This window comes from Scyliorhinus canicula, chromosome 1, assembly GCF_902713615.1.
Source record: "Scyliorhinus canicula chromosome 1, sScyCan1.1, whole genome shotgun sequence".
Classification (NCBI taxonomy): Eukaryota; Metazoa; Chordata; class Chondrichthyes; order Carcharhiniformes; family Scyliorhinidae; genus Scyliorhinus; species Scyliorhinus canicula.
The window spans coordinates 295,640,870-295,666,412 of record NC_052146.1 but is presented as its reverse complement, the minus strand read 5'-3'; the positions used below and the strand labels follow the sequence as shown (position 1 = coordinate 295,666,412).

The following is a 25,543-nucleotide window of genomic DNA, read 5'->3' as shown; positions in this document are numbered from 1 at the left end:
TCTGGTCTTGCCCCAGACTTGTGGAGTACTGGACAGCCTTCTTCGAGGCTATGTCCAAAGTGGTGGGGGTGAGGGTGGAGCCATGCCCGATAGTGGCGGTCTTCGGGGTTTCAGACCAGCCAGATCTATTCCTGGGGAGGAGGGCGGACGCCCTTGCCTTTGCCTCCCTATTCGCCAGCCGTAGAATACTGTTTGGCTGGCGGTCAGCAGCACCACCCAGAGCTGCAGGCTGGCTGTCCGACCTCTCGGAATCTCTCCAAATGGAGAAAATCAAATTCGCCATCCGAGGGTCGGACGACGGCTTCCACAGAACGTGGGAGCCATTCGTGCAACTGTTCCGGGACCTGTTTGTGGCCAACGTACAAGAGGAAGAATAGTCGGGGGAAGGTAGCCGGGGGGGGGGGGGGGGGGGGGGGGGGGGGGAGGCCACAGTTATTACTACGAAGATGCTTACCTGTAAATATATATGTTAATTTTTGCGTGTTCTTTTTTTTTCTCTCTCTCTAACAATTTGTAATTTGTTCAATATAAAACATGAAAACTGAATAAAAAACATTTATATAAAAAAAAACAATGAAATGGCACTGCCTTCTTCAAAGGATAATAACAGAATAGAACCCCAAGACATGATCCCCCTACATATTTGGTATGGGCCTCCTTGATGCTCAAATGTGGTGTAATCTCCTCGTGCAAAAGAAAGAGCCTTCATCTGAATGGGGCCAAACAATGGCTGCTAAACAGGTAGTCTTGCCTTTTATGTCCTGGCATTGTTACTGAGACCTTTTACTAGCATGAGCATCGAGGAGTTAACAAAACAAAAAGTCCAAGCAGCCCATACATATGTAGATGGACAGGGTAGGTTTTCTCTTTGGCAGGCAATTTAACCCTCTTCCTCATGCGTTTCACCTCCCCCATTACAATGAATGCGCTCAAGTGGCAAAAGAGATGCAAGATGATCGGCAGCTTTGCGGCAATTGAAATCAAATTCACAGCTGGGAAATGCACCGAAATACTGCAAATATAAATACCCTTTTAAAACTCAAAACATTGCTTACCTCCCAGGTTAGTAGGCTTATCAATAAGTGATGCCACTATAATCAGGCTGCTGTTGGATGATTTTCCAAACATTGTGGTTCTTTCCTGACAGATCAGCTCCAGATCTTGGTCGGGAATGTTATTCTTCCATGGCATTATCTTCTTTTGTACGTCAGTCCACTCATTATCTTGATCTACTTCGGCAAGGCCATAACCTGTCAAACATTGGCAACCAACAATGAACTTAGGAAAGACCACTGATGTATTAAATATAGATACTGGACATAAAAGCTTTGTTTTGTGATCACTATTAATAGTTCTTTACCAAAACAAAAGATATAGGGTTAACTTGCTCCTTTGTTGGAAACCCCAGGTTGGCAGTTAAAAGAGAAATAAACTAAGTTCACATTTGAGGCATCGGTCTCTCTCAGCAGACAATGAATTGTGCCCAGGGAATATGTCACTTCTAGATTGAAAGGACACAGGGGTCGATCTAAACTCATAAACAATAGAAATACTGCCAACACTTCATTATTGAGATTAATGCTGAATAGTTACATTTTCTTCTACATTTTCCCAATACTTGCACTTCTTTTCAAGATTTCAGCCTCACGAGCAGCAAATAGCTTTTATATACAAATCTAACCTCCTAAGATTTATTATTGTATTTTAGTAAATCATAACACTTTCTAAAAGGTCAGAATCAGCTGGATTTTCATTTTACATGTCCCAATTATTCACGTGGGATTTATAGGCCATTATTTATTGGAGTTTGGTTTTTAAATTTCACTGTAAATCTTTCCCTCCATTAAAAGGGTAAATTGGGACCTAAAGTCACCAAATATGCCAACTAAAAACATTCAGGCTGTTTTATCTGAATAAAGGAGATTATTAGGTGATTTGAATGTGAAGGAATGGGAGAAGATGGATAGAACTGTTATAATTATTGATACTTATTGAAAGGTTCATTTGAAAGATTGAGTGCAAGAAATTTATGGAAAAAAAAACATAATTTTGTTTTTTAAATCTCAACTCCAAGGGTTGCAAAAGTTGTGGAATACAGTGTTGAAGTTGTGGTTAGATGGATGATTGACAAAAAGAGGAATGGTATGGGCACATGAGATCGGCACTTTTGCTTGTGGAGGCTAAAGATCAACAGAGACTCTTTGGGTTGAATAACCCATGATGTAATTCTATGTCAACCTGGACATTATACACCTGAGGGCATCGAGAGATGTTTGTGTGTAGATAGAAGTGCCAACATTTTTTTGCAATGGGACGTAGAAATGACTCACCAACATTTGGCCAGTATCAAAATCTAATCACCCACAAACCGCTATCCCGTGCTCCATTAGGTTTTTTGACACTATTTGCCTCCCTGAGCAAACATTTAGCATGTTCGCCTCCCATTGTGTGTAGAAGTCAAATCTAAATTGGCAGCGCACTTCTAATTGATCTCACCTCCCAATTCTAGAGTCTGAAGAAATCCTACACGTATCAGTAAAGGAATTGTACCAAAGAACTGAAGGGGCTACATATTCCATGAAATCTTACTGAAAGCCTCACATCCGAAGAAAGTGGTGATGTTCGCTGATGATTGCACCATGTTCAGCACCATTTGTGACTGAATACTGAAGCAGTCCATGTACACATGCAGCAAGTATCCAGGCTTGGGCTGAGAAGTGGCAAGTAATATTTGCACCACATAAGTACCAGGCAATGTCCATCTCCAACAAGAGAGAATCTAACCATCGTCCCATCGCATTCAATGGCATTGCCATTGTTGAAACCCTACCATCAACATCCTGGGGGTTACCATTAACCAGAAACTGACCGGATTAGCCACAGAAATACTGTGGCTAAAAAAGAGCAGGTCAGAGACTGCGAGTCCTGCATGAGTAACTCACTTCCTGACACCCCAAAATCACCATCTACAAAGCACAAGTGAGGAATATGGGGCGCGATTCTCCGCAAATGCGGCGAGTCGTAAAGGCTGCCGTGAAACTGGCCGTGTTACATGGCAGCCTCCGCGCCCCCTCCCGGGACCCGATTCTCCCACCTGGGCGGGGCTAGCAGCGGGGCCCCGTGAACCACGGCATCACGGCCTTAGCAACCGTCGCTAAGTCCGCGCGCCAAGCGTCACGCCGGCTGACGCGCACGATGACGTCAGCCGCGCATGCGCGGATTGGACGGCTCCAACCCGTGCATGCGCGGGGACGTCATCTCCCTCGGCCGCCCCGCGGACTGATCCTGCGGGGCGGCGGAGAGAAAGAGTGCGTCCGTTACGGACGCACTGCCCGCGATCGGTGGTACTGCAGTGCCAATCGGGGCCCTGGATGCCCAGAACGGGCATGTTGCTGCCGTTTTTACGACGGCAGCAAGCAGGTGTGTTTGCTGCCATAAAAACGGCCGTAAAGGCCTGGGGAGAATCGCTGTTCGCCGTAAAAAACGGCGAGCAGCAATTCGTGTCGTGGGGCGGCCGTGGGGGTGGGGGTGGGGGGGGGGGGGGAGAAATGTCGGGGATGCCGTCCCGCTATTCTCCGACCCGTCGTGGGCAGCGGAGTGTGTACCATCTACAAGATGCACTGCTGAAACTCACCAAAGCTGGGACTGGTTTAGCACGGTGGGCTAAACAGGTGACTTGTAAAGCAGAACAAGGCCAGCAGCACGGGTTCAATTCCCGTACCAGCCTCCCCAAACAGGCGCCAGAATGTGGCGACTAGGGGCTTTTCAAAGTAACTTCATTTGAAGCCTACTTGTGACAATAAATGATTTTTTATTTTTTTCAAAGCTCCTCAGGCAGCACAGTCAAACCCAAGACCACTGCCATCGAGAAGGACAAAGGCAGCAGACACATAGGAGCACCACCACCTGGAAGTCTCTCCCTAACAGCACCGTGACAACACCACATGGACTGCAGCAGTTCAAGAAAGTGGAGGCCAGCACGGTAGCACTGTGGTTAGCACAGTTGCTTCACAGCTCCAGGGTCCCAGGTTCGATTCCTGGCTTGGGTCACTTTCTGTGCAGAGTCTGCACGTTCTCCCAGTGTCTGAGTGGGTTTCCTTCCGGTGCTCTGGTTTCCTCCCACAATCCAAAGATATGTAGGTTAGGTGGATTGGCCACGCTAAATTGCCCTTAATGTAAAAAAAAAGGTTGGGTGGGGGTTACTGGGTTAGGGGATAGGATGGAGGTGTGGGCTTGGGTAGGGTGCTCTGTCCAAGGGCCGGTGCAGACTTGATGGGCCAAATGGCCTCCTGCTGCACTGTAAATTCTATGAAAGCAGCTCACCACCACCTTTTCAAAGGCAATTAAGGATGGACAATAAATGTGGGTCTGGCCTGCGACAGTCACATCCTGTACATGAATAATTTTAAAAAAGCAATGTAAGTGATATAATTTGTAACAAATTAAAAATGAGTGCCAGCGAAGAATAATTTGTAAAGGGATGGTCATGCTTTAATTATTCAATAAGCTGCAGGAGAAAAGCACTGAGTGAACAGACAAAAGGAATATAGTGGATGTGATGGATTTGAACTTTCAAAAAGTATTTTCGAAAATGTGATAGTAGAAACTTCTAAAGGTGCAGCTGGATGTGTTAAAAAGGTAAAGTGGTGCTGTGGAGACGGATGGCTGATGAAAAGAAATCACTGCAGCAGTCAAATGGATTTTTCTCTGCATCGGTAGTATGTAGCTAGTAGTGTGTTGTTGGGACTTTGTTTACCACATAAACATTGATAATAATAATCTTTATTGTCACAAGTAGGCCTACATTAACACTGCAATGAAGTTACAGTGAAAAGCCCCTAGTCGCCACATTCGGCCCCTGTTCGAGTACACAGAGGGAGAATTCAGAATGTCCAATTGATCTAACAGCACGTCTTTCGGGACTTGTGGGAGGAAACCGGAGCACCCGGAGGAAACCCATGCAGACACGGAAGAACGTGCAGACTCTGTACAGACAGTGACCCAAGAAGGAATCAAACATGGTACCCTGGAGCTGTGAAGCAACCATGCTACCCACTGTGCTGCCCTGATTTGGTCACAGGTATTGAAGAACTAATATTAGCCAAGGTGATCTGATGTACAATCATGAAAACATAGGAAACAGGAGCAGGAATAGACTGTTTGGTCTACGAGCCTTTTCCAGCACTTAATACAATTAAGCTTATTCTTCTACTACCTGACCGTCCCGCATTATCCCCATTTCTCTTACTACTCCCGAAAATGTCTGTCTTAAACCTAAGTTTCATAATAATCAATGCAAACCAGAAGAAAAGAATGCAAAAGAAAAAAAATCACAATCAAATATTAAGGTAAAACAAAACACAGACAGGCATCTGTATGATTCCATACATTTAATAACACAGAGGATTCTTAGGACATGTGATGCATTGTCATGTTGGTGTCCCTTTAAGAAAGATTTTGCTTTACCACATGGCTTGTAGCATGGCTTCAGTGATGTCATTTGTGGGTGGAGCTGGGCTGTGGCTGTCAGGTGAGAGGGGGTTTAGTGTTTTGGTTTCATTTTCGGTTTGCACTGCAGAAGAGATGCAGTGTTTCCCTGTTTTCTGTTTTAAATATTTTAAAGCTGTTCCAGTGATCTGAAAGCACATTGGGTGTGGCAAACTGCCTTGTTAACTTTAAAGATAGAGTTGCTTTCCGGAAGGAGTTTTGAATCTGCTGGTTGGAGGCTGGATCTCAGGGAAAGGACCAGTCCCATTCAAGTGAGAATACGGTGTGCTGGGCCACGCCCTTGAAAGGGGCTCTGGTTTTATTGGATTTTGTATTGAATTGGAACAGCTACTAAGGGGGATTCATTCAGAGTTATATACATAGATTAAGAACAAAGAACAAAACCGAACAGGCCCTTCGGCCCTCCAAGCCTGTACCGGTCATGATACCAACCTTTACCAAAAGCCTCAGCACTTCCTTGTGTAGTATCCCTCTATACCCATCCTATCCATGTGTTTGTCAAGATGCCTTTTGAACGCCTTTAATGTATCTGCTTCCACAACCTTCCCTGGCAATGTGTTCCAGGCACTCACCACCCTGTGTGTAAAAAACCTGCCTCACACATTTCCTCTAAACTTTGCCCCACAAACCTTAAATCTCTGCCCCCTGGTGTCTAACCCTTCCACCCTGGGAAAGAGTGCCTGTCCATCCACTCTATCCATGCCCCTCATAATCTAGTAGACCTCTAACAGGTCAGCACTCAACCTTGGATTTTCCAATAAAAACAGTGAGTCTATTCAGCCTCTCCACATAGCTACACCCTCGAGACCAGACTGTAGGTATTACTGTAGGTGTTGTGTGTTTTTTCATGTTTGTAATTGATCACAAACTCTTGATAAGAGTTTTATATATGTTAACTACATTCTTACAATAAACTTTGTTTTTGATAAAAGTGCCGAGGACGTCTGATGAATGACATCTAAAGTGAAGGCTCTTGTACTCATTCTAGCCAAATTCAACATAAAGGTTATAGGTCAGGTGAGCGTCAAAATACACTTTGGAGTTTCTAAGCCCTGGCCCATAACAGCATTGCCACAGGGAATGGTGGAGGATTTTTAAATGTTAAGCAAAAACTGAAGGAAGGTAGCAGAAGAATAAAGTGGCGTAGTGGGATTAATTTTACACTGCTCTAGTAAAGGTAAACAAAAGTAGTTTCTTTCTGTATAACCTTGTATGGTTTTGAAATTTATCCAACTTCGCTCTGCACAATGACAAATTTGACACAAAGCACACCTGACTGAAGAACCTAGAATCCATTTAATGTTCTTTACCAGATTTGTTTTAGGTCTGAAGTTCTGCATTTACTATTTGGATTTGGTGATTGTTGCCAGAACTGGATAAACTGAAATGTGTCTCCGACACAAATATTTTAATAGGCAGAACGGTCTTGTCAAAATAACCTGCTGCAGTGCTACCAAGTTCTATCTCCATGTTCCTATTTTGAGAGTTGATCTCTCTTTGCAATAAGGAAGCTGATTTGCATTTCACATTGTTTGATTCTTATATTGCTCGAAGACTACTAAAGCATGTCTTAGTCTGTATTTAGCATTTTGAATATTACAGCTCAGCGAGATCATATCAGCGGGAATGAAAAGTGAACACGCACTACTGAGCCTGGTAGGAAGTAAAATTACAATTTACAAAGTCGTCTTAAAACATCTAGCTATGTACAGAACATCAGTGAAGAGATTAAGCTGACATTCAAAGAAGCACAACAAAATCAAAGTTTAAACTAAGATATATATTTAAATGTTAAGGAATGGAATTTATTTCAAAAGAACGCAGCAGAAAATGTATTCAAGTCAAACTGATAATCGTCAAATATATCAAGCCGGAGTGAAATTGCAGAACGTTTCAGCATCCAAGGGTATTGGAGAGGTCAAACAGGACTCATCAGCAAAAAGGACTTTCATATTAACTCCATGGTTTCCCCCTCCACTGTTCCCTCTGGACGCCGACACAAGAATTTAAAAGAAAGCAATAATCAGCCCGATTTCTTGCTCCTGTTGGCCACCCTGCTGGAAAATGAGCATATGTGGCCCTGGGGAGGGTTTGGCCACACTTCCATCTCTCCACCCCATCCACCATTGGAATTAACAGTCAATACCTCGGGCCAGGAACGAGCATCAGGCAAGTTAATCAATGCTCATTGAACTGCACCACAACCACAGATAATGCTTCAAGAGAAGAGTGGGAGAAACCCGGGCGTAGAGAGGGGGGGAGGAATAAAATAGCTCTCCCATTATCAGCCATCATTTTAACTTAAGAGTAATTCTTGTGGGATAGAGAGAACTCCAATCACTCATTCTACAGCAGCCACATTTTGTGCTACTACATTCCCCCTCTCTGTAGTCATTTGTTTTAAAAGATTGAACTTCAAAATGTATTCAATGGTGTAAAACCTTGCTACATATTCATAGACTCAAAAGACTCTATAAATTTGGAGACAAAGAATTAGAAATATATTAGAATGCCTGAGCATACACCATCAAGTTCAAGGAGTGATAAGTTACTGGCGGTTGTACGACCTCAAATGGATGTCAACGGCCACACAGCTTTGGAAAATAAAATTCAGTTATCATGACACAGCAAATATCGCTGCTGAGAATCAAGTCGCCCTCTAACTACGCCTTTGCCAGAGAATTATGCTGGATAAGTTGGTGGAGTAACCCCATTTGCATTGCTTCTGTAACCTTATGAATCTTGGGACATTCAAGTTAATTTACCTGTACATTATTTATGTAACATTTATGTTCCAAGATAAGGAGGTTATTGGGCCCCTCGAGCCTGCTCTGCTATTTGATAAAGCCGTGGCGGATCTAATTGTGGGCTTTACTCAACTTTCAGCCTGTTCTCCATAAAGCTCAAATTCCATGTCCGCCCATCTAACTCAGCATTGACCCAGCCTTCACTGCTCTCTGTGGAAGAGAATTCCAAAGACTATCAACCCTCTGAAAGAAAAACATTCCTTCTCATCTCTGTCTTAAAGGGGAGATTCCTTATTTTTAAGCTATGCCCCCTAGTTCGAGATTCCCACGAGAGGAAACATCCTCCCACCATTTAGCCCTCCCAGTCACGTAGCACAGTGTTTAGCACTGTTGCATCACAGCGCCAGGGTCCCAGGTTCGATTCCCGGCTTGGGTCACTGTCTGTGCAGAGTCTGCACGTTCCCCCTGTGTCTGCGTGGGTTTGCTCTGGTTTCCTCCTACATGTTCTGAAAGACGTGCTGTCAGGTAAATTGGACATTCTGAATTCTTTCTCTGTGTACCCGACAGGTGCTGGAATGTGGCGACTAAGGGATTTTCACAGTAACGTCATTACAGTGTTAATGTAAGCCTATTTGTGACAATAATAATTATTATCTCCTCTCATTCTTCTAAATTCCAATGAGTATAGACCAACCTGCTCAACCGTTTCTCGTCGACAATCTCTTCATTTCAGGAATCAGTTGAGTGAATCCAAGATGCTTCCAATGCAAGTACATCTTGCCTTCATTCAAACTGTGCATATTACTTCAATTACTCCAACTGCAGTCTCACCAATGCTGTAGCAATTCTTCCCTACTTCCTCACAATAAAGTACATTCCATTCGCCTTTCTAATTACTTGCTGTTCCTGCATGCTAACCTTGTGTTCATATACAAGGACACCCAGATCCCACTGTACTGCAGTATTCTGCAGTCTCTCTCCATATCTTCTGATCCCTCATTATTCTCCCTCGGCTATTTTAGTTGCTTGCTCACTTAGATTTAGATTTGTCACATGTACTGAGGTACAGTGAAAAGTATTGTTCTGTATACAATCCAGGCAGATCGCTCCTTACATAAAAACATAGATCATATGATAAATACACAATGTAAATACATAAACATAGACATCGGGTGCAGCATACGGGGTATAAGCTACAACTGTAGTAAACATGCAGAGAGAGATCAGTTTCAGCCCATAAGAGGGCCATTCAGGAGTCTGGTAACAGCAGGAAGAAGTTGTTTTTGAACCTGTTAGTGCGTGTTCTCAGACTTTTGCATCTCCTGCCCGATGGAAGAGGTTGGAATAGAGAATAGCCTGGGTGGGACGGATCTTTGATTATGCTTCCCGCTTTCCCAAGGCAGCGTGAGGTATAGACAGAGTAATGGATGAGAGGTGGGTTTGCATGATATACTGAGCTGTGTTCACAACTCTCTGTAGTTTCTTATGGTCTTGGGCTGAGCAGTTGCCATACCAGGCTGTGATGCAGCCAGATAGGGTGCTTTCTATGGTGCATCTGTAAAAATTGGTAAGAGTCATTGTGGACATGCTGAATTTCCTCAAATTCCTGAAGAAGGCCTTTCTTAGTCATAGCGTCGATGTGGGTGGACCAGGACAGATAGGAATTTGAAGCTGTCAACCATCTCCACCTCCGCACCATTGATACAGACAGGGGTGTGTACGACACTTCGCTTCCTGAAGTTGATGACCAGCTCCTTAGCTTCACTGACATTCAGGGAGAGATTTTCTGTGCTGTACTGTTCTATGTTCTATGTTGTAATTGCACCACGAGGTTCCCTATCTCCCCACTGCACTCTGACTTATCGTTGTTCAAAATCCGACCCACTAGATGGGAGTTGGAGTCGAATTTTGCCACATAGGCTTGTGTATAAGGAGTATAGTAGGCGGCTAAGTACATGGGAATACCGCCACCTGGAGGTCCCCCTCCAAGTCACTAACCATCCTGACTTGGAAATATATTTCCATTTCTTCAATGTCGCTGGATCAAAATCCTGAAACTCACTCCCTAACAGCACTGTGGGTGTACCTACACCACAGGGACTGCAGCGGTTCAAGAAGGCAGCGCACCACCACCTTCTGAAGGGCAACGAGTGTACCTTTGTTTTGTATTACTGCCTTTCTTGTTGAGTGTTTTACCTGTTTTTAAACCTTATTTTCTTTGAGTAACTGCAAGACTGGACCTTTCCCTCACTGGGTTGCACATCTATCCTCACATTATATCAATTTGACAAAACACACACTTAAGAACCCATCTTCTCAGTTATCCTTCCGGATTTGGATACCCTCTCATCCAACGTCAGCAGGGTTTTTAATATCACCTCAGGGGCAATTAGGGACAGGCAATAAAAATGAGGGCCTAGCCAGCCAAGCCCACACCCCATGAAAGAATAAAATAAATACATTTTCTTTTGTATTTTTTTTTGTACAGAAAACTTTTTTTGAAAACTAGTTGCAATGGTTATCAAATGCTTTCAAAAGAATGACGTACCATATTTTGTTGCACTTCACCACATCTTAAAACTTCAACACCAGAACTGCCATCTTAGTAAGAGGTCCAGAATGGCTAATGCAAAATTAGCACCAATTGAACCATGCGTATTATTCCCCTGCATGGACTGCCCAAGAACTACCACATCGGTGACACTTTGCTGTGTATTTCAAGCATACTTCCCAATGCCTACTCTTTTGCTTCCGCTTAAATACTCATGTGCGACTGTCTGAAGGAACCTATACACGTTAAACTGAAGCAGTGCCAGGCTGGTGATTGTCCTTTGAAGGGATGGTTAGAGCTGTGATAAATTTAATTTCTTTACATTGAGAGGAGAAAAGGTGAATAACCTTACAAACTGTAAATACGCCAATATATGTTTCCCTCCAGTCTCTCACCATTGTTACTTAGTGAGAATATCGAGAGATCAACAGAATCAGTATAAAGTATGGACTTAACAGGTACAAAACATAGGTCATACCATGTAATATTTTGTGTCTTCAAGCATTCCGGGTTCTTGGAAAGAGGTCAAATGAGGTCTGTATTTGAAGTTGCGTAGTGTGCATCTACGACCTAGAGCATTTTAATATCACAGTGATTGTTTTGCTTCGATCCATCCAACTGCTCTAATAGGTTGCTACCTTCCAAGTTACTTTCTGCCACCCCCATGGCCCTGGTAATTGTGATCACTAGGTGATAATGTAAAAGTCACCAGGGTGAATCACAAGGCTTGGATCCTTCACCTCTATTTTTGAAATAGGAATTTGGCTATTTTAAAATTTATTCATCTGTGCTTTATGGACATTGCTGGCAAGGCCAGCATTTATTGCCTGTCAGCAATTGTCTTTTGAGAAGGTAATGGTGAGCTAAAGTTCACAATGGCAGCTGAGTGACTTGCTCAGCCATTTTCAGCAAGTCATTAAAAGTCAACCTCATTGTTGTGGGTCTGGAATCACGTATATATTAGACCGGGTAAGGGCAACATTTGTTGATCAGTTAGGCTTTTACGGCAGTCCTTCACTTTCATACTTATCTTTACTGATAAATAAATTGGAAATTAAAAGCTTGTTAATTAACCAGCTGGTGCGGCGTGATGCAAACTCATATTTCTAGAGTATTAGCCACTTAATGGCTAATCCACTAACAAAACCTACAATGCTACCATACAGTACCAGAGCAGTTGATCCTTTTATGAGTCCTGTTGCCAAATTCGCCTTTAAGGCCTGTACAAATTTTATTGCAGAAACAAAGCATAGAGTCGAAAAGCACCAGAATCCCGCAACAGCCAATTAAGCAGCAATGTTCTATTTAATGCAAAACCCAATGCATAAAATTAACACTGGCATTTGACTGCAGATATGTCATCAACCATCTGAAGTGTTACCGAATGTCATTTGTCTGGTCTACAAAATGTGACTGTGTTGTTCAACTCAAAATTAAATAAATTCAGAACAAAGAACAAAGAAAAGTACAGCACAGGAACAGGCCCTTCAGCCCTCCAAGCCCATACCGACCATGCTGCCCATCTAAACTAAAACCTTCTGCACTTCCGGGCTCTGTATCCTTCTATTCCCATCCTATTCATCTATTTGTCAAGATGCCCCTTAAATGTCACTATCGTCCCCGCTTCCACCACCTCCTCCGGCAGCGAGTTCCAGGCACCCACTGCCCTCTGTCTAAAAAGTGAACAATAATATCAAAAAGTAGCACAATTATAAGAAAATTACAAACGGGTATGAAAATGTCTCAATTTGCAACATGTTCACCGAGTATCTCAGTCAGAATAATTGCCAGGGCTTCACAAATCTCCAAACTTGTCTCTTAGCAATATGGAATAAATACCATCTAAATACAGGTGGGTTTAAAATAATGTGGCAAGGGGTTGGGAATCAGGACAGTAAGCCAGCAAGTGCAGAGACTGGTAATGAGCATGGTGCCAGGTCTGGAGTGCATCTGCTTCAATGCATGGAGTATAACAGGTAAGGCAGATGAACTTAGAGCTTTGATTCATGCATGGAACCTGGATGTGGTTGCGGTAATAGAGACTTTGTTTAAAAAAGGGGCAGAACTGGCAGCGAAATATTCCGGGATATAGGTGTTTCAGGCGAGACAGAGGGGAAGATAAAAGAGGTGGTGAAGTTTCAATACTGGTTCAAGAACATATCACAACTGTACAGAGGGAGGACATCATGGAAGAATCAAGTAATGAGACACTGTTGGTAGAACTCAGAAACAAGTAGGGGGCAGTTACTATGAAGCGGGTGTACTACAGGCCTCCCAACAGCCCACAGGAAGTTGAAGAACAGATACGTAAGCAGATTCTGGATAGTTGTAGAAATAATAGGGTTGTTGTTGTGGGAAATTTTCCTCATGTTGATTGGAAATGCCTTAGGGCTAGGGGTCGGGTGGTGAAGAACTTTTTAAGTGTGTCCACAAAGTTTTTTTGGAACAATATAATAATGATCTTTATTGTCACAAGTAGGCTTACATTAACACTGTGAAAAGCCCCTAGTCGTCACATTCGGGTACACGGAGGGAGAATTCAGAATATCCAATCCACCTAACAAGCATGTCTTTCAGGGTTGTTGGAGGAAACCGGAGCACCCAGAGGAAACACACGTAGACATAGGGAGAACATGCAGACTCCGCACAGACAGTGACCCAAGCTGGGATTAGAGAGGGACATACTGGACCTAGTACTAGGGAACAAGCCCAGCCAGGTCATCAAAGTCGCAGTGGGGAACCCTTCCAACCCTCCCCAGAGCAAACCGATGATTCTCACATATCAGACGGACAGTAACCACCATTCCTTAAGCTTTCAGATACTTTCGGATGGAAAAGGACGAGTGCTGTCCTAGGGTTAAGGTATTAAATTGGGTAGGATTTAGAGGCTGTTGTTTGGGAGAGGCTGTTTGAGGGTAAATCCACATTTGGCATGTGGGAGTCTTTTAAGGAGCAGTTGATGGGAGTGCAAGACAGGCATGTGCTGATGAAAAAGAAAGACATGAAAGGCAGGATTCAGGAACCATGGATGACAAGCAAAATTGGGAGTCTCGTCATCAAGAAAAAGTATGCATACATGAGGTCTAGGCAACTAAAACAGATGAAGCACTTGAAGAATGCAGGGAAAGTAGGAAAGAACTCAAACAGGGAGTTAGGAGGGCAAAAAGGGGTCACAAAATGTCCTTGACAGACAAGATTAAACCGTATCCCAAGGCATTTTATACGTATGTTCGGAACAAAAGGGGAGCTAGAGAAAGAGTTGGTCCACTCAAGGACAAAGGAGGGAAATTATGTGTATAACCAAAGGAAGTAGGTGAGATCCTTAATGAATACTTTGCATCGGTATTCACAAAGGAGAGGGACATGTTGATTAGTGGTGTCTCAGAGGATATGTAAACATTTTAGAACAAGGAGAAAGTGTGAGATGTGTTAAAAAGCATTAAGGTAGACAAATCCCCAGGGCCAGATGGCATCTATCCCAGATTACTGAGGGAGACAAGAGATGAAATCACTGGGCCTCTAACAGAAATCTTTGTTTCCTCATTGGCCACAGGTGAGGTCCCAGAGGATTGGAGAATAGCCAATATTGTCCCGTTATTTAAGAAGGGTAGCAAGGATAATCCGGGTAATTAAAAGCCAGTGAGCTTGACGTCAGTGATAATGAAATTGTTGAAAAAGATTCTCAACAATAGGAGCTATGCACATTTTGGAAGTGAATGGTCTTATTAGCGACAGGCATCATGGTTTTGTACGAGGGAAGTCATGTCTCATTAATTTGAGTTTTTTGAGGAGGTGATAAAAATGATCAATGAGGGAAGGGCTGTGGATGTTGTCTACATGGACTTTAGTAAAGCATTTGACAATGTCCCTCATGGCAGGCTGTTGCAAAAGATTACATCACATGGAGTCAGGGGTGAACTAGCTAGATGGATTCAGAACTGGCTTGTCCATAGAAGACAGAGGGTAGCAGTGGAAGGTGTTTTACTGAATGGAGGTCTGTAACTAGTGGTGTTCTGCAGGGATCAATACTGGGACCTCTGCTGTTTGTAAGACATATAAATTACTTGGAAGATAATGTAGCGGGGTCTGATTAGCAAGTTTGCGGCTGATACTAAGATTGCAGGAGTTGCGGATAGTGATGAAGATTGTCAAGAATATACAGAAGGATATAGATAGGCTGCAAAATTGAGCGGAGAAATGGCGGATGGAATTTAACCCGGACAAATGAGAGGTGACGCATTTTGGTAGATCCAATTCAGGTGGGAGCTATAAATTAAATGGCAGAACCATCAGGAGCATAGAGACAGAGATCTGGGCGTGCAGGTCCACAGATCCTTAAAAGAGGCAGCACAGATGGAAATGGTGGTAAAGAAAGCATATGGCATGCTTGCATTCATCGGACGGGGCATCGAGTATAAAAGTTCGCAAATTATGTTGCAGTTATATGAACGTTAGTTAGGTCACATTTGGAATACTGTGTCCAATTCTGGTCACCACACTACCAGAGGGACGTGGAGGCTTTGGAGAGAGTACAGAAAAGGTTTACCAAGATGTTGCCTGGTGTGGAGGGTATTAGCTATGAGGAGAGACTGAATAAACTGGGATTGCTCTCCCGAGAGAGATGTAGGCGGAGGGACGACCTGATAGAAGTTTATAAAATTATGAGGGGTGTTGATAGGGTGAACAGTTTAAGGCTTTTTCCCAGGGTGGAAATTACAAGGAGGCACAAGTCCAAGGTGAGGGGGGATAGGTTCAGTGGAGATGTGCGGGGAAAGTCTTTTACACAGAGGGTGGTGGTGGCCTGGAATGCACTGCCTAGTGAGGTGGTTAAGGCAGATACGTTAGCAACCTTAAAGACTTATCTGGTCACATGAACAGACGGGGTATAGATGGATACAGGTGGTTGGTCTAGATAAGACACGTGATCGGCGCAGACATGGAGGGTTGAAGGGCCTGTTCCTGTGCTGTATTGTTCTTGGTTCTTTATACCTAGTGATTATTTGTTTTGAGTCCGACCAACCTAAGATTTCAGATTTGCATTTATGTTACTTCAGAATTTTTTCTGACGTAAGAAAGATTTTCATTTCTTCGTTGATTGCCCTCTTACGTTGGTGGTAGTTAAAAATAATTAGAATGGATGTTTAACACCTGCTGCAATGCTTATAGATGTAAGTCTTTTCAACATTTAGATGATAATTCCGTTCTATGGACACACAATCAGAGCCACAAGCAGCTTGCAGTATGACAATTTTTCTAAAGAAGTGAGAGTCTGGCAATAGAAACAGATCCAAGGAAAGCCACTGGGACTGCGCAGATGGGCTGGAGTGGTATTTTTAAGATGCTATAAATTCTTATGCTTTTCATGACACAAGTATTTCCCAGCACAATCACTTCTGAAGCGAATCCAGTAGCTCATGACAGGAACTTATTAAAATCCAAAATGATCGACCAGGTATTTACATGTCATAGCAAGGGGAGCATATGTAGACTATTTCGACCACATCCATGGGAAAGAATCAGGTTATTTCATGTCAGATGCTCATTTAAGAGAAGAAAAAAGTGAGTTAAAATTTCTGAAAAGCCCAAGGTCATTGACAATCAACCTATTAAGGAATTGAATATAATTAAAGAATGTGTTCCTTTAATCTGGCCTACTTTTGAATCTGACCCAGAATTAGTTGATGAGCCAAACAGCGTCTGTCATTTTACTGATTTTTTTTGGTGAATGAAAGATTCTTCTGCCAAATGGAATGGCCTCAGATGAATGCAGTTAAGGATCATTGTGAGAGCATAAAATCTGGAAACAATTTTGTATCAATTCAATAACAGCCTCATTGCTGCCTTGGTAAGCTTTACACTCCATTATCCAACTGGCCTACTATTATCTGCCCTCCATAACCTTCAACCTGTCCAAACCTTGACTGGCTGCATCCTATCCTGCACCAAATCACACTCACCCATCAGTCCTATCCACCCTGACTTACACTGGAACTTTATTCCCCTTATCACTGACAATTGTACCTCTAGCTGCCTGGGCCCGGTACTCCGGTTCTCCTTGCTTAAATAATCAAGATGTAGGCAGGTAGTACCTGATGTTTACTAGAAGTGTGAAAAACAATGCAAAGTGACAACACATTGAACATAAGACACAGGAGCAGAATGAGGTCATTTGGCATCCCATTCATGATCTGCCAAATGATAAGATCATGGCTGATGTCTGTGGCCTTAACTCCACTTTCTTCCCATAACTCAACTCCCTTATAGATCAAAAATCTGACTAACTCAGTGTTGAACAATGGCCCAGCGTTCTCTGTTTGTTGTGAAGAGAATTCCAAAGACTAAATGACCCTCCGAGAGAAGAAATTCCTCCTCACCACCACCGTAAATCTAAGACCTCTTATTTTTTAACTGAGTTCTACATTCCCCCACAAGGGGGACATTCCTCTCAGCTTTCAGCCTGTCAACACCCCTCAGAATTTTATGTTTTAATAAAATCACCTCTCATTCTTCCAAATTCCAATGGGTGTAGACTCAACCCGCTTAACATTTCCTCATAAGACAACCCCTTCATCCCAAGAATCAACCTAGTTAACCTTCTCTGAACTACTTCCAATGCAACATCAAATCAACCATATCACATTGCAGATATATTCTATATGCCTCACAACTTGCTTTCCTAAATCAGCAGAAAATATGGCCACAATACAAGCAGTTCCTTCATCAAAGTCATTAATATAGATTGTAAATAGTTGGGACCCCAGCAATGATCTCTGTGGCATTCTACTAGTTAAATTTGCCAAGTTGAAAATGGCTCATTTATTCCAGCTGTTTCCTTTCAGTTAGTCAACATCTATCCATGCTAACATGTCACCCGTAACACGATAAGCTCTTACCCTGTGTAGTTCTCAGTGACAGGGAAATGCAATTCTTGGCCATTCTCAGGATACTGGAGCTAGCTCCCTGGTAAACCACCAGCAATGAGATGTATTCTGTGCCTCAATGATGGTTGTTATGGGCCAGGGTTTAAAAACTCCAACATGTATTTTGGAGTTCACCTGACCTACAACTTGTGTTGAATTTGGCTCAGGCGAGCACACGAGCTACCCTTAGGTGTTATTCAACAGTCTTGTTAGACGCTTTAATCAAAATAGCTTTATTCGAAGAACCTGGTTAACATATATATATATAACTAAACAGGAATAATTTTTATCCATTACAAACATAAAGATACCCCACAGCTACAGTAATCTATGTGTAACATTTAATGAATTCCCCCTTAACTGTTCCAATTCAAAAACAAAATCCCATAAACCAAAAACCTCTTTTCAAGGGCGTGGCCCAGCACTTGGCATTCTCACTTGAATAAGACTGGCTTTCCCTAAGATTCTGACCCTGTCTCACCAGCAGATTTAAACCCTTCTGGAAAGCAAACCGCATCTTCAAAACCACCACCAAGGTGATTTTTATTGGAACAGCTATTTAAAATGAAACAAGAGAGAGACAGGCCAAAACACGCCTTTCTCCTATCTGAGTCCACAGCAGTCAAATCTTAAAAAACCAAAAACAGCTCACAGAGCCACAGCCCAGCTCCACCACACAATGATATCACTGAATCCATGTGATAAGACAAACCTTTCTTAAAGGGATACTCACATGACATGGTAGCCACCAACACAGGCTAAATATTTTCTTTCGGAATAAGCGCAGCCTTTGGTAGCTCCATCCATATGAGGGGCAAGAATGTTGCCCTAATAAAGAAACACCACTGCATGCTGATGTGCTACCTACTGGTCTCGAAAGTGGTTTTGATGAGATCTGTCCTAGTGGCACTACAGTTGCAAAATCAGTGTCTTACACAGCCAACTGAAGTAAATTTGGGGGACTTTTTACAAATGGGCAACCATGAAACCCAATTTTTACCATGGCTGCCTCACTGCTAGTTTTGCTGAATCAATCCCAGCAAATTCACTTTCATGGTAAAGTTGGTCACGCAAGGCTCAGATAATAATAATAATCACTTATTGTCACAAGTAGGCTTCAATAAAGTTACTGTGAAAAGCCCCTAGTCGCCATATTTTGGCGCCTGTTCGGGGAGGCCAGTACGGGAATTGAACCCGCGCTGCTGCCTTGTTCTGCCAGCTATATAGCCCAGTGTGCTAAACCAGAAGCCATTAGTACAATGTGGAAGTCTCCTGGCTGCAAAAGGAAGTATAAATAGACTGCCCACTGGAACACACATACATATTCAGATTGAAAATATACTATTTATTATTAAAACTACAGCAGAGAAAATAAACTTTACCTTTGTCTCGTTGAATCCAGTCTGTTAGTTTCACATCACAAATCTGATTCCTGGGATTAAAAACATTAATTGAAGAACTGGAGGGGAGGAGATCCATAACTCGATTAAACTTCCAGGCAGGAATCCATTCATCTTCTATCACATCTGATAAGCTTGGAAAGATGTAAAATATTGTCTGTGAGAGAAAGAGAGAGAAATATGAACTATGAAAAGAAGATCAGCAACCAGGGTTGTAATATCATTTTTTTTAAATTACCAAGTTAAGCTATGGAATTGGAAATAATGAGAACTTTATCAATTAAAAAAAACTTATACTTTATTAATCTTAAAAAAAAATGTTGTAGTTTATCTTTGGTTAATTATCAGTGAAACATTGATTGCCAATTAATAGCCTTACTTTCCACCAACAGTAGAAGATGGCCTCAGTCAGCACTACTGACAGACTTCAATTTGTTGATTCTTCATAAACAAACCCAGAAGATATGCTTTTACTATTTGCAAAATTGAAATTAGGTACTTCCAATGATACTTGAGCATGCATTTTCTAAGAACATAAGAAATAGGGCAGGAGCAGGCCATTCAGCCCTTTGAGCTTGTTCTGCATTCAGCAAAGATCATAGTTGACCTCTATTTTACTCTACTCTCCTCACTAATTTTTATATGGAGGATTGAAAATGTATAACTATTTTCTTGTTGATTTGGACAGCACACTTTTTCTTCCTCTCAGCAATGTGATTATTTGATGTGATTCTGCAGCAGCTATAGTCTCCAAGTATGAGGGAGACAAAGTTCAAGTATGGATCATTCATGGTGAGCTTCTGCCTCTATCCAATTGTTTAAATCATTCCCATTGCATCCAGCAGACTAAAAAAAACACGCCAGCAAAGGAGGAGTAGTTTTAAAAAAGAAAGTAAAAAAAGGTAAAAATGCATGGACTGTAGTGTGCAGAAAAAAAATGGGGAGTTTGAAGCTATTATTTTATAAGAAGGTCGAGATTGATGTGCAGTGGTGTGCTGGAGGAGTGGGAAGGAACTCCAGGGGTGTTGCAGGTTGGGGGGAGGAGGGTTGAGGAGTTGGTTGACCGAAAACAGATAATCGTTGTTTGTGATGTTGATTGAGATATTGGCCACAATACTGGAGCTATTTCTCGAAATAGTGCCTCGAGATCTTTTGCATACATCAGAGAAAGCATATGGGGCCTCCGACAGTGCAGTACACCCTCAGTATTGCACTGGAATGTCAGCCTTAATCTTTGAGCTCAAGTCCTGGATTTTTATGCTGATGTCCTAGAGTGAGACTTAAAATCAGAACTTAAAAAAAAAATTCCAATGGAGGGCAGACGGTGGCGCAGTGAGTTAGCCCTGCTGCCTCACGGCGCCGGGGTCCCAGGTTCGATCTCGGCTCTGGGTCACGCCCCCACAACCCAAAGATGTGGATTGGCCACGCTAAATTGCCCCTTAATTGGTAAAAATGATTTGGGTATTCTAAGTTTTTTGTAAAATTCCAATTAAGAGGCAATTTAGCATGGCTAATCCACCTATCCTGCACATCTTTGGGTTGTGGGGATGAGACCCACGCAGACATGGGGAGAATGTGCAAACTCCATACGGACAGTGATCTGGAGCCAGAATCAAAACTAGGTCCTCGGCACCGTGAGGCAGCAGTGCTAACCACTGCGCCACCGTGCTGCCCCTGAAATCGGAACCTTCTAACTGAAGCGACAATGCTACCAACTGAGTCAAAGCTGACACTGACTCAATAGCAATGGATGAATGCCTTCTGATCTACCGGCTTGAACAACCTTACATGAAACACACTTGGACAGTATAAACTCAGGCAAAATTGAACAAAGAGAGCCCACTGTTGACTGAAACAGGGAAACTAGAATATATCAGAGTGGTACCATAGGAGGTGCCTGTTTTAAACTGAAGGCAAGACACATTTTTGAAGAAAAGCAGAGTAAGTCTTACTCTGCATTTAACTGGTGCTAAATTTAACCCAGTACTAATATATGCCGATTAAAATGACAAAGCCTCAACAAATGTTTTTGTTTTGCAAAAGATAGCTATTAAATAAAATCTGGAATATTTTCAGCACCTCTATACCTCCAAACTGTAGTCTTCTAGTGGTTGAAATTTTCCAAAAAAGAAATGGTCCTGAATCCTCTGCCAGTTCTTTCCAGCATTCCTTAACAGAAGAGAAAATAAAACATTTGAAAATCGTATTGTCACGAGTAGGCTTCAAATGACGTTACTGTGAAAAGCCCCTAGTCACCACATTCCGGCGCCTGTTCGGGGAGGTTGTTACGGGAATCAAACCGTGCTGCTGGCCTGCTTCGTCTGCTTTCAAAGCCAGCGATTTAGCCCTGTGCTAAACAGGCATTTGTCTCAAAGAGGAAATCTAAAACATTAATAAATCTGTTTAACCCTTCAAAGGACTCAGGACCTGAAATTGTCAAGACAACAGAATTAGAATTCAAAAATACACAGTTAATAGAAAAGGTAGAAAACATTTTATAGGCCATTCGGCCCGTTATGCCCGTGCCAGCCGATAACCAATCAGCATAATCCCACTTCCCAGTTCTTGGGTCATCGTTTTTTGTTTGTATTAAGAGAACTTTTTCAACGTAACAGTGTAAAAACCAGATTACACAACAAAATAAAATTACAATTCTAGATACATACACCAACTCTTCTTCACCCTGACAAAGAAAAACAGCCAAGACAAAAGCACAAACTGCCCCCCCCCCCCCCCCCCCCCCCCCCCCCCATGATGGTGACCAGCTGCCTGAAATCGGAAATGAAAGGCTGCCGCCTCGAATAGAACTATTCTGTTGAACCCCTCATGATATACTTGACCTTTTCGAGGTGGAAGGACTCCATAAGGTCACTTGACCGTAAGGAGGTGGAACCGGACTCGGGTGGAACCGGAGTCCTCAAGCCATGCAGAACTTACCTTTGGGCTATCAGTGAGGCGAAGGCCAGACCACCCCCTTTGCCAATGTCTGCAGCTCTGGCGAGTCTGAGACCCCAAAGAAGGCCTCCAAAGGACAAGACTCCTACTCAATCCCAATAATTCCTGACATAGTACTGAAGAAAGAGACCCAAAAGCTCACAAGCTTAGGGCAAGATCAGAACATGTGCGCATGATGCACTGGCCCCATGAACAATGCTCGCACCTAACCTCTACCTCCGGAAAAAAGCCACTCATCCGAGCCCTAGTCAGACATGTCCGATGAACCACCTTGAACTGAATCAAGCTGAGCCTTGAACACAAGGAGGTGGAGTTGACTCTGTGTGGAGCTTCACCCAGCACCCCCCAACCTCAAAATCCTGACCCAGCTCCCTCTCCCACTTCCCTTTGACCTCATCCAATGGGGCTTACTCCACCGACACCAGCTGACTATAGATTTCTGATATCTTCCCTTCCCCCCCAGCTCAAACATTGAAAGAACCCTATCCTTCAACGAGGGCGAGGTTGGCATGGGGACGGAAGGAATCTCCTTACACAAAATGTTACGCACTTGATAATACCGAAACAGATTAGTTCTTGGAAGTTGGAACTTGCCCAACCATACCTCCAAACCAGTGGACTTCCCTTCTTTAAACATGTCCCCAAAACGCTCCAACACCTCCTTGCCCTGTTATATTACAGAGATGTAATATATATATTACTCATTTGTCTTGCCGAGTTGTATTTAACTTGATGATAAACAGTCAAAGGCTTCCAGTTGATGACAAATTATTTATTGAGTAACAAAATAACATACTTGTGAGTTATTTTACTTTAATACTTTGACTAGTAATAGAATTAACTAAGATTAAATTAAATTAATAAGAAAGAGCGGAAAATTCCTTATATAGTTCCTGTTAGTGTTGCCATCGAATGATCATCTGACTGTATTGACTGCACATTAACTAATCTGTATTAACATATACAGAGATCACTACACTACCCAAAACAACAAGTCCAAGTTTGTTGGAATAAAACGGTGGTTACCGCAGAATGGGACTGACAGCGGCATGGCGCGCCCAGCATGAAATGTTGCCTAAACTGTCTCCATATTCTCAGAGTGGCCACAATCACCGGACTTGAAGTCCACTTTGCAGGGGAAAACAGAAGGGGAGCCGTAACCAAGGCCCTCAAACTATGCTTCCACATGCACTCCTCTCCATCTGACCCAACATGGAAGCCCTCCCATAAACCACCCCCTTACCGTCTCAATATTCGCCATCCAATAATTAAACAATAAATTGCGCCCCCCCCCCCCCCCCCCCCCCCGATTACCTTTCCCTCTGCAAAAACGCCCTGCGAATCCGTGGGGTCCTCTCTGCCCAAATAAAATATATTATTTCACAAAGAATGATTTGGGAAGTAGAAACCTTGGGAGAATATTCATTTTTACCGACTGCGCCCTGCCCGCCAGGAACAGAGGGAGGTGATCCCGCTTCCTCAAGTCAACCTTGACCTCATTTACCAGACCTACAAAATTTAGTTTGTGGAGCAAGGCCCAATCATGGACCACCCCGATTCCCAGATAATGGAAGCTGGACCTGGCCAGGTGAAAAGGCAACCTCCTCAGATCGGTTCCTCTCCTTGGGAGGTTCATCAGAAAACATTTGCATTTGCCCATGTTCAATTTATATCCCAAGAAGGAGCCAAAACTCTTAAGTAGCTTCCTTGTCCCCTCAACAATGGGGAGAGGGTTTGTCACATACAACAACAAATCATCCTATGCTCCCACCACCACCCCGACCCCTCCACCTCATAGATGACCTCAACGCTATGGCCAAAGACTCAATTGCCAAGACAAACAAGAGCAGAGACAATGGACACCCCTGCCTTGTGCCTCTCCCGTACCAGCTTCGCTGAACAGGTGCCGGATGTGGCGACTAGGGGCTTTTCACAGTAACTTCATTTGAAGCCTACTTGTGACAATAAGCGATTTTCATTTCATTTCTTCAGCTGGAAACGTTTCGAGCTCAAGGCATTAGTACGAATGCTCTCGGTGGGGGCCCTATATGGGAGCTGGATTCAAGATATAAATCTAGGTCCAAAACCAAACCAAGGATCTTCCAAGGATCTTAAACAGATATCACCACTCTGCCCTATTAAACACCCTTTCAGCATCCAATAAAATAATTACCCTGGCTCAGGAGCTGAAGAGGGGGACAGAACAACATTAAACAGTCACTGAATATTGGCCGACAACTGTCTACCCTTAACAAACCCAGTCTGTTGTTCCTATATAACCTCTGGAAGGCAGGGCTCCAAGTGCATTGCCAAAATATTCGGCAATAACTTCATATCTACATTCAATAATGAAATAGGGCGATATGACACACACTTTGTCGAATACTTATCTTTCTTTAAAATCAGAGAAATCGACGGCTATGCTAATGTGGCTGGCAACATCCCTCCAGACATAGAATTGATAAACATCTCTAACAATGATGAGACCAGCTGATCCACAAATTTCTTATAAAATTCGATCGAAATTCTGTTCAGGTCCAGCGCCTTACCCGACTGCATCAAGCCCATGCATTTCATGACCTCCTTCTGGGTCAGCGGGGTCTCCAATTCCTCCCTTCTCTCTTGTTCTACCACTGGGATAGACAAACTGTCCAAAAACTCCGACATAGACTTAAAAATTTTTTTAAAATGATTTTGTTTTCCAACTAAGGGGCAATTTAGCGTGGCCAATCCACCTACCCGGCACATCTTTGGGTTGAGACCCACGCAAACACGGGGAGAATGTACAAACGGACAGTGACCCAGGGCCAGATTGAGCCAGGGACCTCAGCACTGTAGGCAACAGTGCTAACCACTGTGCCACCATGCAGCCTTAAACTTTGACATAGACAACCCGTCCTCAGAGGCCTCCTGGTCCATAGTCTTGTCAGATAGGCACTTCAAAAGCTTAGCAAGTACTTTTAAATATTACGAGGGTTTCCACCTCTACCATCCTTCCAGACACTGAGTTCTAGATCCCCAGAGCTCTCTGGGTAAAAATAGATTTCTCTTGAATCACTTCTAAACCTCCTATCTCTTATCCTAAATCTTTGTTCCTGGTTACGGACTCTTCAATCAACGGTAATCAATCCTTGCTATCCACGTGATCTAGACCCCTCAATTTTATATATTCCAATCGGTCTCTCCTAAGCCTCCTGTTTCAAATAAAGAACTGCAGCCTACACAATCTTTCCTCATAACTAAAATTCTCCAGTCTAGACAACGTCCTCAGGAAACCTCCTCTATCCTCTCGCCAGTGCAAGAAAGAGTACATCAAAACTATAAAAGTGCCTAAGTGCGCTTGACCGTCCCTGGGCTTTTGTTAGCTCGCCGCCGAATGTGTGTACAGATAAACAATTCCTGCAAGTATTCATAATATGAGACAGCACAGGAGGCCATTCAGCCTCTTGTACCCATGTCTGT

At 43.1% G+C, this 25,543-nt stretch overlaps 1 protein-coding gene across 4 annotated transcripts in view; it reads right to left on the bottom strand.

Moving 5' to 3' along the window:
• Positions 1-25,543, bottom strand: part of tarbp1 (TAR (HIV-1) RNA binding protein 1) — a 243,973-nt gene that overhangs the window by 62,641 nt on the left and 155,789 nt on the right. Inside the window, exons 25-28 of one of the 4 annotated variants that reach the window (XM_038815663.1) lie at positions 22,686-22,748; positions 21,214-21,295; positions 19,109-19,283; positions 1,056-1,250 (exon numbers count right to left, since the gene is read on the bottom strand). In XM_038815663.1, coding sequence (XP_038671591.1) covers positions 1,056-1,250; positions 19,109-19,283; positions 21,214-21,295; positions 22,686-22,748 — 515 coding nt within the window. Of the gene's footprint in view, positions 1-1,055; positions 1,251-19,108; positions 19,284-21,205; positions 21,296-22,685; positions 22,749-25,543 lie in introns of those variants that run through there. The other 3 variants (XM_038815672.1, XR_005462805.1, XM_038815680.1) reach the window with 3 other exon arrangements.